The sequence below is a fragment of the Gadus morhua genome, chromosome 18, assembly GCF_902167405.1.
Source record: "Gadus morhua chromosome 18, gadMor3.0, whole genome shotgun sequence".
NCBI lineage: Eukaryota > Metazoa > Chordata > Actinopteri > Gadiformes > Gadidae > Gadus > Gadus morhua.
Window position 1 is genome coordinate 2,732,398 of NC_044065.1, and position 16,809 is coordinate 2,749,206.

The 16,809-nt window shown below is 41.1% G+C and overlaps 2 protein-coding genes across 2 annotated transcripts; one reads left to right on the forward strand and one right to left on the reverse strand.

Moving 5' to 3' along the window:
- Positions 1–8,992: 8,992 nt before the first annotated feature.
- On the forward strand, positions 8,993–13,352 carry tmem101 (transmembrane protein 101). The gene is made up of 4 exons (XM_030339731.1): positions 8,993–9,178; positions 9,832–10,012; positions 10,465–10,611; positions 12,288–13,352. Exons 1-4 carry the CDS (start codon positions 9,048–9,050, stop codon positions 12,594–12,596), a joined length of 768 nt encoding a protein of 255 aa, XP_030195591.1. The 5' UTR covers positions 8,993–9,047; the 3' UTR covers positions 12,597–13,352.
- LOC115530904 (insulin-like growth factor-binding protein complex acid labile subunit) lies at positions 13,346–16,240 on the reverse strand. The gene is made up of 2 exons (XM_030339729.1): positions 14,972–16,240; positions 13,346–14,716 (listed from the first exon to the last, which is right to left on the reverse strand). Exons 1-2 carry the CDS (start codon positions 15,248–15,250, stop codon positions 13,943–13,945), a joined length of 1,053 nt encoding a protein of 350 aa, XP_030195589.1. The 5' UTR covers positions 15,251–16,240; the 3' UTR covers positions 13,346–13,942.
- Between the last annotated feature and the right edge of the window lie 569 nt (positions 16,241–16,809).

The window sequence follows — 16,809 nt, forward strand, 5'->3', positions numbered from 1 at the left end:
GACCAATAAAAAAACAACAGTGTTACCCCTTATGTTTTTTCATGACGACAAATAAAAAACAAAAGTGTTACCCCTTATGGTTTTTTTCATGACGACCAAAGAAAAACGACTGTCAGCCCTCATGTTTCATTTGATAAAAACGACAGTGTTACCCCTTATGTTTGTTTTCATGACGACCAATAAAAAACAGTGTTACCCCTTTATGTTTTTTTCATGACGACCAAAGAAAAACAACAGTGTTACCACTTATATTTTATTTGACAAAGACACCAGTGTTACCCTTTATATTTTTTTGTCATGACGACCAATAAAAAAACAGTGTTACCCCTAATGTTTTTTTTCATGAAGACCAATAAAAAACAGCCTTATGTTTTTTTTCATGACGACCAATAAAAAACAGTGTTACCCCTGATGTTTTTTTTCACGACGACCAATAAAAAAAAGGCAGTGTTACCCCTTATATTTATTTGACAAAGACAACAGTGTTACCCCCTATGTTTTAATTGATAAATATCGTGGTCGACAGTGGTACCCCTTATGTTTTTTTTCATGGCGACCAATAAAAAACAACAGTGTTACCCCTTATGTTTATTTTCATGACGACCAATAAAAAACAGTGTTACCCCTTATGTTTTGTGGCAACCCGGCTTGGTGAGTGAGCCGCCTCCTTCCAATAAGCACACGAACTGGAGATTACTTAGAGCCAAAATTGTACTTTTATTCAATAGTAAATTATAAATCTATCAAACCAAACATAAAACTCGGCTTTGGAGGAATCAACAGTCTTTTTCCTCCGGGTGGAATCCCATCACCCATGAGACTGGTCTCTCCGCACACGCGAACCAGGAGAGCCCTGAATGAGTGTGGAAACATGCTTTTTAAAGCATGCTTCCCACCTGCTCCTCAGGTGCTCCGCATTTCATTAATTGGCCCCAATGTTCTTACTGGCGCCATCTGTGGAGAATCGGTGGTACACCGCCTCCACAACCTGCCCCCTTGGCCTCCAGGGGCGCTGTGCCCGAGACAGCTTGCCACAGTTTCATTTGATAAAAACGACAGTGTTACCCTTTATGGTTTATTTCATGACGACCAATAAAAAACAACAGTGTTACCCCTTATGTTTTTTTTCATGACGACCAATAAAAAACAACAGTGTTACCCCTTATGTTTTTTTTCATGACGACCAATTAAAAACAACAGTGTTACCCCTTATGTATTTTTCACGACGACCAACAAATAACAACAGTGATACCCCTTATGTTTTTTTTCATGACGACCGATAAAAAACGACAGTGTTACCCCTTATGTTTCATTTGATAAAAACAACAGTGTTACCCTTTATGTTTTTTTTTCATGACGACGAAAAAACAACAGTGTTACGCCTTATGTTTTTTTTCACGACGACCGATAAAAAACAACAGTGTTACCCCTTATGTTTTTTTTCATGACGACCAATAAAAAACAACAGTGTTACCCCTTATGTTTTTTTTCATGACGACCAATTAAAACAACAGTGTTACCCCTTATGTTTTTTTCACGACGACCAATAAAAAACAACAGTGTTACCCCTTATGTTTTTTTTCATGACGACCGATAAAAAACGACAGTGTTACCCCTTATGTTTCATTTGATAAAAACAACAGTGTTACCCTTTATGTTTTTTTTTCATGACGACGAAAAAACAACAGTGTTACGCCTTATGTTTTTTTTCACGACAACCGATAAAAAACAACAGTGTTACCCCTCATGTTTCATTTGATAGAAACGACAGTGTTACCCCTCATGTTTCATTTGATAGAAACAACGGTGTTAAGGCCCATTCACACCCTACGGTAAGTACAGATACGGACCGTTTCGTCCGGTCCCGGAGGTGTTTCGTCTGTAAATGGGTGCGTCGCCTCTGAGCTTACGAATCCGGAGTGCTCCGGGAGAAACGGAGCAATACCACCGGAACTCGAGGCGGCAGTATAGAGTCAAAAGTCAGACCATTCGCGAAAATAGATAGAGTAGTATAATATCTGATATGTATATTATATATGTATAGATATATATATATATATAGTATTTGACGTTTTGTACTTATATTATACTATATACCTGACATTTTTATTTTATTGTTTATGGTTATGGTTCCCCTGCTTTGGCAATGAGTTGTAACTGGTCATTTAACAACATTTTGAGGAGATGATCTGCGGGTTGGTGAGGGGTGTCACATGCCACCGCACACTTTTTTTTGCCGATTTCGGGTGACGCTACAAAATCATTTTTTACCCTTATGTTTTTTTTCATGACGACCGATAAAAAACCACAGTGTTACCCCATATGTATCATTTGATAAAAACGACCAATAAAAAACAACAGTGTCACCCCTTATGTTTTTTTTCATGACGTCCAATAAAAAACAACAGTGTTACCCCTTATGTTTTTTTTCATGACGACCAATAAAAAACAACAGTGTTACCCCTTATGTTTTTTTTCATGACGACCAATAAAAAACAACGGTGTTTCCCCTTATGTTTTTTTTCATGACGACCAATTAAAAACAACAGTGTTACCCCTTATGTTTTTTTTCATGACGACCAATAAAAAACGACAGTGTTACCCCTTATGTTTCATTTGATAAATACAATAGTGTTACCCTTTATGTTTTTTTTCATGACGACCAATAAAAAGCAACAATGTTACCCCTTATGTTTTTTTTCATGATGACCAATAAAAAAACAACAGTGTTACCCCTTATGTTTTTTTTCATGACGACCAAAGAAAAACGACAGTGTCACCCCTCATGTTTCATTTGATAAAAACGACAGTGTTACCCCCGATGTTTTAATTGATAAATATCAACAGTGTTACCCCTTATGTTTTTTTCATGACAACCAATAAAAAACAACAGTGTTTATGTTTTTTACCCTTTTGTTTTTTTTCATGACGACCGATAAAAAACGACAGTGTTACCCCTTATATTTTATTTGACAAAGACAACAGTGTTACCCTTTATGTTTTTTTTCATGACGACCAATAAAAAACAACAGTGTTACCCCTTATATTTTATTTGACAAAGACAACAGTGTTACCCTTTGTTTTTTTTCATAACGACCAATAAAAAACAACAGTGTCACCCCTCATGTTTCATTTGATAAAAACGACAGTGTTATCCCCGATGTTTTAATTGATAAATATCGACAGTGTTGCCCCTTATGTTTTTTTCATGACGACCGATAAAAAAAGACAGTGTTACCCCTTATGTTTTTTTTCATGATGACCAAAGTAAACGACAGTGTCACCCCTGTTTTAATTGATAAATATCGACAGAGTTACCCTTTATGTTTTTTTTCATGACCACCACTACAAAACAACAGTGTTACCACTTATATTTTATTTGACAAAGACAACAGTGTTACGCCTTATGTTTTTTTTCACGACGATCGATAAAAAACAAGTGTTACCCCTTAGGTTTTTTTTCATGACGACCAATAAAAAACAACAGTGTTACCCTTTATGTTTTTTTTCATGACGACAAACAAAAAACAACAGTGTTACCCCTTATGTTTTTTTTCATGACGACCAATAAAAAACAACAGTGCTACCCCTTATATTTTTTTTTATGATTACCAATAAAAATTGACAGTGTTACCACTGATATTTTATTTGACAAAGACAACAGTGTTACCCCTTATGTTTTTTTTCATGACGACCAATAAAAAACAACAGTGTTACGCCTTATGTTTTTTTTCACGACGACCAATAAAAAACAACAGTGTTACCCCTTATTTCTTTTTTTCATGACGACCAATAAAAAAAAACAGTGTTACCCCTTATGTTTTTTTTCATGACGACCAATAAAAAACAACAATGTTACCCCTTATGTTTTTTTTCATGACGACAAATAAAAAACAACAGTGTTACCCCTTATGTTTCATTTGATAGAAACGACAGTGTTACCCCTCATGTTTCATTTGATAAAAACAACAGTGTTACCCCTTGTGGTTTTTTTTCATGACGACCAAAGAAAAACAACAGTGTCACCCCCTATGTTTTATTTGATAAATATCGACAGCCTTACCCCTTATATTTATTTTATGACGGTCGATAAAAAACGACAGTTACCCCTCATGTTTTTTCCATGTTGACCAATAAAAAACAACAGTGGCACCCCTGTCAACGTTTTTGCGGGGATCCGAACATCAGCTGTTTAGAGTGTTAACCTCCGAACTTAACAATGCACCATCAAGTCACTGGATGAAGACATCACAAAGGTTATTCTTGACTTTACAATTCGCATGAAATAGAGATAAGAGTCTTCCAACAGAAGACATCAATCGGACTTGAACCCCGGTCTCCAGGGGGTTGGCTCACAGCTCTATCCACTTCCCACTGAGACTTGTATTGTAATTATGTCTGAGGTTATATATGACATGATGGCATTACGTTTAAAATTAAAGATATTTTGTTTTCCACAGAAATTGAGCCACGGTCTCCAGTGGGTTAGGCAGAGTGCACTCCACTGCACCACTGAGGCGAAGACAATACACAATAATCAATCATCAATAAAGTGGATATATATGACATTAAAATGTATGTGTGTATTTCAATTATTTCCCTTATGTTTTTTTTCATGACGACCAATAAAAAACAACAGTGTTACCCCTTATGGTTTTTTTCATGACGACCAATAAAAAACAACCGTGTTACCCCTTATGTTTTTATTCATGACGACCAATAAAAAACAACAGTGTTACCCCTTATGTTTTTTTCATGACGACAAATAAAAAACAACAGTGTTCCCCCTTATGTTTTTTTTCACGACGACCAATAAAAAACGACAGTGTTACCCCTTATGTTTTTTTTCATGGCGACCAATAAAAAACAACAGTGTTACCCCTTAAGTTTTTTTTCATGACGACCAATTAAAAACAACAGTGTTACCCCTTATGTTTTTTTTCAGGACGACCAATAAAAAACAACAGTGTTACCCCTTATGTTTTTTTTCATGACGACCAAAGAAAAACGACAGTGTCACCCCTCATGTTTCATTTGATAAAAACGACAGTGTTACCCCCGATGTTTTAATTGATAAATATCGACAGTGTTACCCCTTATGTTTTTTTCATGACAACCAATAAAAAACAACAGTGTTTGTGTTTTTTACCCTTTTGTTTTTTTTCATGACGACCGATAAAAAACGACAGTGTTACCCCTTATATTTTATTTGACAAAGACAACAGTGTTACCCTTTATGTTTTTTTTCATGACGACCAATAAAAAACAACAGTGTTACCCCTTATGTTTTTTTTCATGACGACCAATAAAAAAAAACAGTGTTACCCCTTATATTTTATTTGACAAAGACAACAGTGTTACCCTTTGTTTTTTTCATAACGACCAATAAAAAACGACGTGTCACCCCTCATGTTTTATTTGATAAAAACGACAGTGTTACCCCCGATTTTTTAATTGATAAATATCGACAGTGTTACCCCTTATGTTTTTTTCATGACGACCGATAAAAAACGACAGTGTTACCCCTGATGTTTTTTTTCATGACGACCAAAGTAAACGACAGTGTCACCTCTATGTTTTAATTGATAAATATCGACAGAGTTACCCTTTATGTTTTTTTTCATCACCACCAATAAAAAACAACCCCTTATGGTTTTTTTCATGACGACCAATAAAAAACGACAGTGTTACCCCTTATGTTTTTTTCATGAGGACCAAAGAAAAACAACAATGTTACCCCTTATGTTTTTTTTTTATGATGACCAATAAAAAACGACAGTGTTACCACTTATATTTTATTTGACAAAGACAACAGTGTTCCCCCTTATGTTTTTTTTCATGACGACCAATAAAAAACAACAGTGTTACGCCTTATGTTTTTTTTCACGACAACCAATAAAAAACAACAGTGTTACGCCTTATGTTTTTTTTCACGACGACCAATAAAAAACAACAGTGTTACCCCTTATGGTTTTTTTCATGACAGCAAACAAAAAACAACAGTCTTACCCCTTATGTTTTTTTTCATGACGACCAATAAAAAACAACAGTGTTACCCCTTTTATTTTTTTTCATGACGACTAATAAAAAAAAACAGTGTTACCCCTTATGTTTTTTTTTATGATGACCAATAAAAAACGACAGTGATACCACTTATATTTTATTTGACAAAGACAACAGTGTTACCCCTTATGTTTTTTTTCATGACGACCAATAAAAAACAACAGTGTTACGCCTTATGTTTTTTTTCACGACGACCAATAAAAAACAACAGTGTTACCCCTTATTTCTTTTTTTCATGACGACCAATAAAAAACAACAGTGTTGCCCCTTATGTTTTTTTTCATGACGACAAACAAAAAACAACAGTGTTACCCCTTGTGTTTTTTTTCATGACGACTAATAAAAAACAACAGTTTTACCCCTTATGTTTTTTTTCATGATGACCGATAAAAAACGACGGTGTTAACCCTTATGTTTCATTTGATAAAAACAACAGTGTTACCCTTTATGGTTTTTTTCATGACAACCAATAAAAAACAACAGTGTTACCCCTAGGATCAGCACCGCTAAATCTGAGGCCATGACTCTTAGCAGGAAACCGGTGGATTGCTTGCTCCGGGTAGGAAATGAGTCCTTAGCCCAAGTGAAGGAGTTCAAGTACCTCGGGGTCTTGTTCGCGAGTGAGGGTCCTATGGAGCGTGAGATTGGCCGGAGAATCGGAGCAGCGGGGGCGGTATTGCGTTCGCTTTACCGCACCGTTGTAACGAAAAGAGAGCTGAGCCGCAAGGCAAAGCTCTCGATCTACCGGTCGATCTTCGTTCCTATCCTCACCTATGGTCATGAGGGCTGGGTGATGACCGAAAGGACGAGATCGCGGGTACAAGCGGCCGAGATGAGTTTTCTCAGAAGGGTGGCTGGCGTCTCCCTTATGGATAGGGTGAGAAGCTCAGCCATCCGTGAGGAACTCGGATTAGAGCCGCTGCTCCTTTACTTAGAAAGGATTCAGTTGAGGTGGTTCGGGCATCTGGTAAGGATGCCTACTGGGCGCCTTCCTTGGGAGGTGTTTCAGGCACGTCCAGTGGGGAGGAGACCTCGGGGAAGACCCAGGACTAGGTGGAGAGATTCAGAGCCGGACAGTAACGGAGTACATTAACTTGAGTACAGTACTTAAGTACAATTTTGAGGGATCTGTACTTTACTCAAGTATCATTTTTTGGGAGTACTCATGACTTTACTCAAGTACATTTGAGAGGCAAATATTGTACTCTTTACTCCGTTACATTTCTATCCATGACCGTGAGTACCCGTTACTCCTTCTGAAAAATAAAAAATAAAAGGAGAAAAGAAAAATCACGGAAACCCTCAATTTGTTGTTTCCCTCTCAAACGTGATTCCCTCTCAAACTGATTAGGACAGCCTTCAGCCTATCAGCAATCACCTTCGCTTTCCGCCAAAGCCAACTCCATGGTCAGAATTAGATGAGAGACGATTGTTGATTTGATTGATAAAAAAAACTGAGAAACTCACACATACATAGAATTGTTAGCTGAATTTTCTTTTCTGATATTGCATATTTATGTAAGCTGAGCAATTGTTTTTATGTTCTTGAGTATACTGTTATACTGTATACTATTGTGCTATTGCCATGGTAAAAAGATGAAAATTACTTGATTTTACTTTCAATTCCTTTTACATTCTCCAAGGTGTTAACATTTTTCATAACTCCATGCAGGACGTTTCTATACATAAATGTAAGCACTGTGGCAGTAGTAATGCAATATTTAGAAAACATACTCTTGTACTCTTGATACTCAAGTACTTTTAAAAATAAGTACTTCAGTACTTTTACTTAAGTAGACACTTTTACTTTTTTTTCATGACGACCAATAAAACACGACAGTGTTACCCCTTATATTTTATTTGACAAAGACAACAGTGTTACCCTTTGTGTTTTTTTTCATGACGACCAATAAAAAACAACAGTGTTACCCCTTATATTTTTTTTCATGACGACCAATAAAAAACAACAGCGTTATCCCTTATGTCTTTTTTCATGACGACCAATAAAAAACAACAGTGTTACCCATTATGGTTTTTTTCATGAAGACCAATAAAAAACAACAGTGTTACCCCTTATGTTTTTTTTCATGACGACCAATAAAAAACAACAGTGAGAGTGTTTTAACGAAATCCCCAGCGCTGAATCAAGCTTCTGAAATAAACAAACAAACAAACACCTCCCTTCCCAACCTCAAGTAACTAGTTTCTAAAATGTAGCACTTATTTTATAAATTATATGTACTTGATGTATGTGCATGATTCTCGCATTTTTTTGGGTTGTGTCTTCATGGTTGAATGCATTTATTTTAAGAAAAGTGCTAAATTAATTAAATTAAATAAGATCTAACCCTGTCACCTTACTCTACCCAAACCCTGATCCTTAAACCTTAACTAACCCCAAGACCACACCCTTACCCTAAAAACTATCCCTTAGAAAAAACAAAAAAAAGTTAACGTCAGAAATGTCCCCAAACCCATGCCTATGATGCTAACAATTATGTTCATAATGCAGTTAATATATTCTGCATTTATGCTCATCTTTCGTATCTCAACACGTTGCAGACAGGGGATGGTTTTCCTTCGAGTTAATAAAGATGAACCATGAAAATAACTATATCTAACAGTTTATTCCAAGGTTGTAAGCCTTATCCTTGTTGAGTAGATGACATGGCACACTATGTCCACGATAAGGCAGCATTGCACTTGTTTCCAGACTTTAGCGGTCGGTCGTGAGGGCGCTCAGAAGGTTGTGCCCTCCGGTAGCGACCGACTGGGGGCTTGCGAGGCAATGGACTCCTCAGCCAATGGCAAGACGCTATTCTAAAAACACGTCGCTTTTCAAAATAAAAGTTCAACGAAGACAACCGGCAAGCGGTCTAGATTTAATCCGCGGTCAAAGCCCCGGTGAGCTTTTACTTTGGCACCGATGAAGTTGAACGCGGAAATAGAGTTGGATCTGTACTGCGCTGTGCGATACGTGAACCATGGCAGCTCCAAGTAGAAAACAAGTGCTTAAATTTCTATGTCAATTTGGGGCGTTTATATTAACCCGGTTCGGGTTCTGGAACTGCTTCAGTATGTTAATGCTCTTTGCCGAGCGGGCTGATGCGAAAAGGTACGTTCATGCATGTATGGCAAATTTCAGAACTGTTGGGTCGGAGGAATGAATCGGCTCAGAGTTACATTTCAACTCTCATATCTCATACTCACAACAAACTATTCAACTTGAAGATGGATTACTATAATTGCCAAAATAATTCGCTAAATCGGTGCTCATTGATTTACTACACGTAGATCTACGCAATACAGGTGTTTGACTTGGAACAACTGAGACTACATTTCTCCAGACACATGGAAACGTTTCAGCTGCACAGACTTTGTATAGTTTCCATAGTCTGTAATTATATAGAACCGCCCTCTATAATCTTTGTGTTGGAGTTATCCTCTGCAGGCTTTCGTTTTAACATAAGTGTGTGTGTGTGTGTGTGTGTGTGTGTGTGTGTGTGTGTGTGTGTGTGTGTGTGTGTGTATACAGAGGGCGGGGGTCAGAAACCTTTCTGACACTTATGTTGCACATGCCCAGAACAGCTACTGGGCAATAAGTAACTCAATGCTGTTCTTCCTACATGTAGCCTATACAACACTTATATTACCATTGTTGATGGGAAACCGTTGTTTCCTTGATCATTGTGACACTCATTTACATCCAACAAGGCTGACCCTAAAGAGACCTAACTCGGCTGTTCGATCTCTCCACCCCTCCGTTAGAAAGCCTGACATCCAGGTGCCGTACCTGTACGTGGACATGGGGGCAGCGGTGCTCTGTGCCAGCTTCATGTCCTTCGGGGTGAAGCGGAGGTGGTTCGCCCTGGCCGCCGCCATGCAGCTGGCCGTCAGCACCTATGCGTCTTACATCGGAGAGCAGGTGCACTACGGCGACTGGCTCAAGGTAGGCAGCCGGACATATCGTTAGAGAAATCATCCGAAACGCTTGTTACTGCGCTACAGGCACTTAGGCTGTGAACGGTTACCTGCCTGCGCGCCGCTTGAGTTGATTAGGTTTTGTTTGTGTTAGTACTAGTAGTGTGTAGTTTATTTGTGTGTGAACTTTAAGATGTTGTCAGTACTGCCTCTTTATAATAAGCTTGGCAAAGCTCTGGTTTATATCACAATAATACTACTACTACTACTACTACTGCTTCTACTTGCTCTTCTGGTTACTGTTCTTCAAGCAAACAGCAGTCTAAAGAGAATATATTAAAGGATAATAATTATTATGATTTAAATCATATTGACATTTCAACACCACCGGTGTTGAAGTGTGGTAGTGCCTTCTGTCGTCGATCCCACATGGCGACGGTCCCGCTGTGGTTGAACCCGGTCTGTGTTCCCTCCCTGAAGGTACGGATGTACTCCAGATCCCTGGCCGTCGTCGGGGGCTTCCTGGTCCTGGCTAGCGGCGCGGGGGAGGTGTACCGGCAGAAGCACCGCACCCGCTCCCTGCAGTCCACGGGACAAGTCTTCATCGGGGTCTACCTCATCTGTATGGTGAGTGTGTCTTGGGGGAATGTTCCTCAGGGGCGAAGTGGTCCGTCAGAGTGGGCTTTGGGTGAATTAATAACTCTGTTTGGGTGTTTTCAAGGCAAGGCTAGAAAGGGAGACATGAAGTTGATATTAGATTAAAGGTTGGGTATGGAATTCTCTTTTTTGGCCATTTTTGTTAAATTACTTGAAATCCTTATCATAACCCACTTACAGCCACTGAGTTAGAAGTACTGACACGGAAATTAAACAAGTCAATCATCTGTGGAACGGGCAGGGCTCGAAAAACTCCAGCCAATGAATTCCAGACCCACCATTGGACAGTTGCATTGGACAGTAAGTACGTCAATCAAACGGTCGTACTGCACTCCCCCTCGCGACCCCTTTGTGCACGTACTCAAAGCTCGTGACCCAGAGCAAGCTTCTGTTTGTTGTTATCCTGCGGTAGCTACTGGAGCTAGCTAACTAGCTAATGGCTCGCTCTCGCGCATCTGTGTTCGCTCGTGCATGATTGCGCGTCCATGTACTTGGAATGGGTGGGTTATTTGCGTTTCGCAAATCCCATACCCAACCTTTAATACGTACAATTGTATCGGCACCAGGAAAAGCTAACTCTGGCAGCAACACAATGCAAATCCTCTTTAACAGAGTACTCTCAGTGGTCACCTGACCTACACCGGCAAATGAATGCAAATACCAGCCAATCAAGCTGAAGACTCTTTACAATGAGTTCACTGTACTCCAATGGGGTAGCAAAGAATGTTTGCAGCACCTTTATGAATCCGCGACACAAATAATCCAGGCTGCTCCAGGCACGAAATGGGTTTATACCAATTATAAGAATGTTAGACTTAATGGTGTAGCTACCAAGTATTAGAAATGGGCACCTCATTTGTTCCATTTGGTAGTTCTCTCGCAGTATCAGAACAGTGAACCAAAAGTGTACAAAGTGGTTCTGTACACAGGATTAGATCGTTGTTCCTAAAAGTATTCGTAGTCTGAGAATTTTGTTGATTCAGGTAGACAAAAGATCCATCAGATGAAAACTGGGGTCATTGTAATATGATAGACTTACATCTGGGATACCACTTTAAAAATAAATCTCACCTACAGAGTACAGGGCCCTCGTACGATTCTGACCTAGATGGAATAATTGCGCTGTGTGCATGTCCTCTCCCCTTCCTCCATGATTAACCGCAGAACCTAATTGAAACCACAGAGTAATGGGCTGTCACACTTCTACCTCCAGCGCATAAGGATCTGCAAATGTAATGAGTGGGATCGTGATTTACAATGATTGATGCAGTATGAGATATAATAATGTATAGATGGAGTGAACAAGGATGTTTTCTACATAACCTAAGGATCCCATTGTGGCAGTCGAACATTCCACACGCCACCCAAACGGCTTTGCTGGGATCCTCCGACACACTAGTCACAGGTCAATGAAGAAATCCGTTAATTGTAGAGTTTGAGAGTTTTGCAAGGCGTTCCATACTGACATTTCAGAGCCGTCATTCTCGTGTGTGTGTGTGTGTGTCCAATCGGATTTGCGGAAACCAGCGTCCACCGCACACACACTCAACAAGTGTGCACATTTATTAATCGTTCATATTAACGAGTAGTGCTCCCAAATACTTAAGTGTGTGTGCGTGACCGCAGTTCTCCTTCTCCGCCACCAGGTGTACTCGCTCCAGCACAGCAAGGAGGACCGGCAGGTCTTCCTGAGCCACATCCCGGGCGGCGAGGTGACCCTGATGCTGATGGTGCTGCTCTTCGGAGTGCTGGCCCTGGCCTTCCTCTCGGGCTGGTACATCCGGCTGGCGGCGCAGGTCCTGGCCACTGTCCTGCCCCTCGTCATCCTCTTCATCGACGGCAACATGGGCTACTGGCACCACACGCGCAAGGTGGAGTTCTGGAACCAGATGAAGCTGATCGGCCACAACGTGGGGATCTTTGGCGCCGTGCTCATCCTGGCCACCGACGGATGAGTCGACCTTTCCTCTGGTTGTTTAGAGGGATGGTGTTCTGTTTGCCGTGATGACAGCCCGACAGAGACACTCGAAGAACCTGCTCACGGGATGGGGTGGAACTGTTTGCTTTTTTGTTTTGTGAGGCCGTCCGTCTTTAAGCTCGAGCTACCCTTCTGTCGACGGTCAATAAGAATTCCCAACACACACAAACACACATTCACACACACACACATTCACACACACACACACACACACACACACACACACACACACACACACACACACACACACACACACACACACACACACACACACACACACACACACACACACACACACACACACACACACACACTAGCATTTGCAGCGTGGCGGTGTTGGGTTGCTTGCAGTGTACGCCACAGTCTCTTGCCTGTTGCTGTTCCAAGGAACCAAAAATTGTCCATCCTCATTTTTTTATGGGATTTATTTATTTGAATTTTCTAAGTTATAAAGTCACGTTTACAGTAGGTCTTTTTTTACGGTCGTACTCTGAGTCCTGATGAAATGAGCTTTAACGATGTTATGATAACTTACTGTTATAGTGTTGGATTGGGGCCACAGAGGGAAAGGTTTAAATCCATGTGGGGAATTTTCTATGAAAGGGGAAGGCTGCAGTACAAAACCATATAGCATTGAACTGTATTGTGTTGCTTTTGTAAATGTCATTGTAAACATGTTTCTCATGAATGTATCTTTCATTCAATTTAATAAACTTGCCCAGCTTTTGTAATATGTGGTTGCATTTTCTTTTTAAAAGATCATGAAACTTTTTCTAGCAGCTGCTCGGCTACAATAATGTACTGTATCATGTACGGTAAGGTGAAAATCTCTAGAAGGAAAATAAACGGGTCAGTTAAAATTAAACGGTATGGAAATGCAATAGGATTGAAAAATTAGGTGAGTTGACCACTAATAGTCTGTGGAAGTATGGAACAAATGTAAGATGACAACACGGTTCAGAAGCCCTGCTCAAATACAACACAAAAGTCATAACATAACATGGATTATTTGGTTAAAGGAGAAAGAGATTAATGTTATATTAATGGAAATTTTTCATATGCAACAAATGCTTAATTATGAAAACACTTTCTCATAACCGAGCTCAGATCCCCCAAAAATCTAATCCCAGCCACACCATGGACCCTAATCACCTTGCGGGTTCTAAACACTCGCTGGGTAGGGGAACTGAACGCATAATTCCACATTCAGTTACCGCTTAGAACCCAGATGGTTGCTAGGTGAATAAATCCCATCATCTGACCCCCTGACAAACAATCAGTCCCCCTCTCTGCAGTCCCTTCCCACCTCCTCCAGGACGCACTTCACTTCTCCAGTGCTTGTGCATCACTCTCACTCACAGACTGCTTGCTACTGCTGTTGCGCTTGGCCTTGACCAGGGCGCAGATGACACCCATCACCACGGTGATGGTGATGACCAGGACCGCGGACGTCTCGGCCACACACAGCTGGCTGTCCATGAGGGCCAGGGAGGCCCCTGCCAATGGGCCCGGGCCCTCACACACGATCTCCTTGTAGTCTTCCACCTTCAGATAGCGCACGTGCTGGATCTTGCTGAAGACGCGGTGCAACTCGCAGTCGCACGTCCAGGGGTTGAGGGCCAGCTGGAGGTAGGTGGAGGAGGAGGCGCGCAGCCCCAGGAACACTCTGAAGTGGACGTGCTCCAGCCGGTTGCCCCTCAGCCCCAGTAGGTTGAGGCTGCGCAGCGGGGCCAGCGCCTCGCTCTCGATCAGGGAGATGTTGTTGTGGCCGAGGTGCAGCACCTCCAGCCTCTGCTGCCGGGTGAGCAGGTGGTCCTCCAGGGCGTCCAGCTTGTTCCCCTCCAGGTTGAGGTACCGGAGGTGCCCCAGGGCATTCAACAGCCCGGCATCCATGGTCTGGAGGGCGTTGTGGCTGAGGTCCAGCTTCCTGAGGTTCTCGAGCTTGTCCATGGCTGGGGGGGACAGGTGCTGCAGGAGGTTGTGGCGCAGACGCAGCTCCAGGAGGGAGCCCAGGCTCTGGGAGAAGTCCCCGGGGAGCTGTTGCAGTCGGTTGAAACTCAGGTCCAGGATCTCCAGAAATTGCAGGGATGATAGAGACTGAAAATGGCGACACACACGTTACGTAACATGCAAATACATGACTTCATAAACATCGGCTTGTGGTTGGAGTTGACGTGCAGACGGGCATGTAGGTAAAGGATTGCTTAGGATAAATTAGGAAAAAAGTAAAAGAATGTGCTTCATACTGCTGTACACATTAGAGCTTTGTGTAGAGGGCTACTTGAAAATCTAGGTTATCAATTTTTAATTTAATTTCCCATCTTTTTTTTGATGTATTTGTGTTTATTTTACCTGGGGTTCCAATGCTTCGATGCTGTTGTTGGACAGCAGGAGGATTCTGAGTGACCACAGTCCGATGAAAGCGTTGCTCTGTACCTCCGTCAGCCGGTTTCTGCTGAAGTCCAGCAGCCATGTCCCCTCTGGGACATCCGGGGCGATGCGGGTCAGCTCTCTTGACTGGCAGTCAACCAGATCAGAGGAGATGAAGCAGCGGCAGCGATCAGGACACGACGTGGAGCCCAAGATGGAGATGAAAAGCAGGGGCAGTAGCTTAACCGCTGCACACAACATCGCGTTTATGCCGAATGTTTTTTTTTTTTTTTACGAAAATACTATGTTCAGGGCTGGTAGAAAAAATGACAGCAAACCATCGCTGCACTGTGTTCAGGTAGAATATAGGTTGATGTTTTGTTCCAGATAAATAGTTGATTCCGACGAGAAGAGAAGGTTGCTCTCTCTCGGGAAATGTTCGGGGAGAGACGAGGGAATATTTCTGATAAAGAGGGATTAAAGGCTTAACCAAATCATCACAAAGCATCAGTAAATCCCGGAAACCGGCCATCATGTCCAGTCTGGAGCGGTGCCAACATAAAGATTTACATCAGTTTCTGCCTGATGTAGCAAATAAATATCAACTTTTTCCATGAAAGGATCTCCCATTGCACAAACGTTTCTTCCATCAAACTATAACATGGCGCAACATCAAGTGACAAATAGATGGCTCGATCGTCAACTTGAATCGGAATCACCTCGGCTCTTCTGCAGCCTAAAAGATTGTCAGTTGAACGTGATTGTAAGCACATTTTCAAACTTTTCATGATGCACATCAATACATCTTAGTATGAAGGGATCCATAAAGTATGTAAGGGGCGTATAGAGCAGCAGGCCTAGTTGGCAGAACTGTATGCAAGCAATATTATCAACTGCACGCAAGCAATTTGTGCAGCTGGTGATTATGGCCAATAGAATTGTGCACTGACTGACCCCAAATCCTTCCAATTATGTTACCAAAAGGACAATCCTACAATCTTTATTTTGAGGACATCCAGTTAAATTGAGGCCCAAGCAGGGGTTACTTCAAATAAACCACTAACAAGTTGAAGCTATGATAACATGCTTCTAAACTTAATACTGAAGTGTTCTTTTGTTCCAAGTTTTTGGCAAAATACTGCCCGGACACGTCACCCACAAGCAGGGCTGCCAGGTTTTCAGAAAACCTTGGAGGGAGATTTGAGAAGCACATTTGTTTGGGGCCCATTCGGGGTCGCTGAAGATATGACTTTACCCACATCCATAGGTTTAGAATTTGTACCGGTTATCCACGAAAGCCACATGCCTTTGACAGAAAACATGTTTGATGTTTAAAAAATATTGAAAAGTATGGATTCCTACAATTTGGGGAGACGTGGGAAGGAAGGAATGTAGTCAGATACAACCTCCGATCACATCCTGTTGGATGTTTTGCTGGTGCTTTTTGCCTACCCCTCGTCTCATAATTTCTATGAACACAGCTCAGTGTGTGAACAGCTATTGATTACCAACTCTGGAGACCAGGGTTCAAGTCCTTTTTTGTTTTAACGTTGCTGTGGTCCGCACAGAGGTACCGAGGCTGGGACATATTGAACTAGAATATGTAAGATTTTGTATAATTGTTTTAGGATTTCTGTGTTTGTATCTAATCTGCCTATAGAAATACAAGCATATTGGGTATGGGTTTAGCAACTAATAATTACAACTCCAAACAGTAGAACTTGATACCTGTTAAACCTATTCCTTCATGTATATGTCGTTTAATAATATTTACCATTTTAGGAATTTACTATATCGGCCTACATAGCAATGCATTGGTT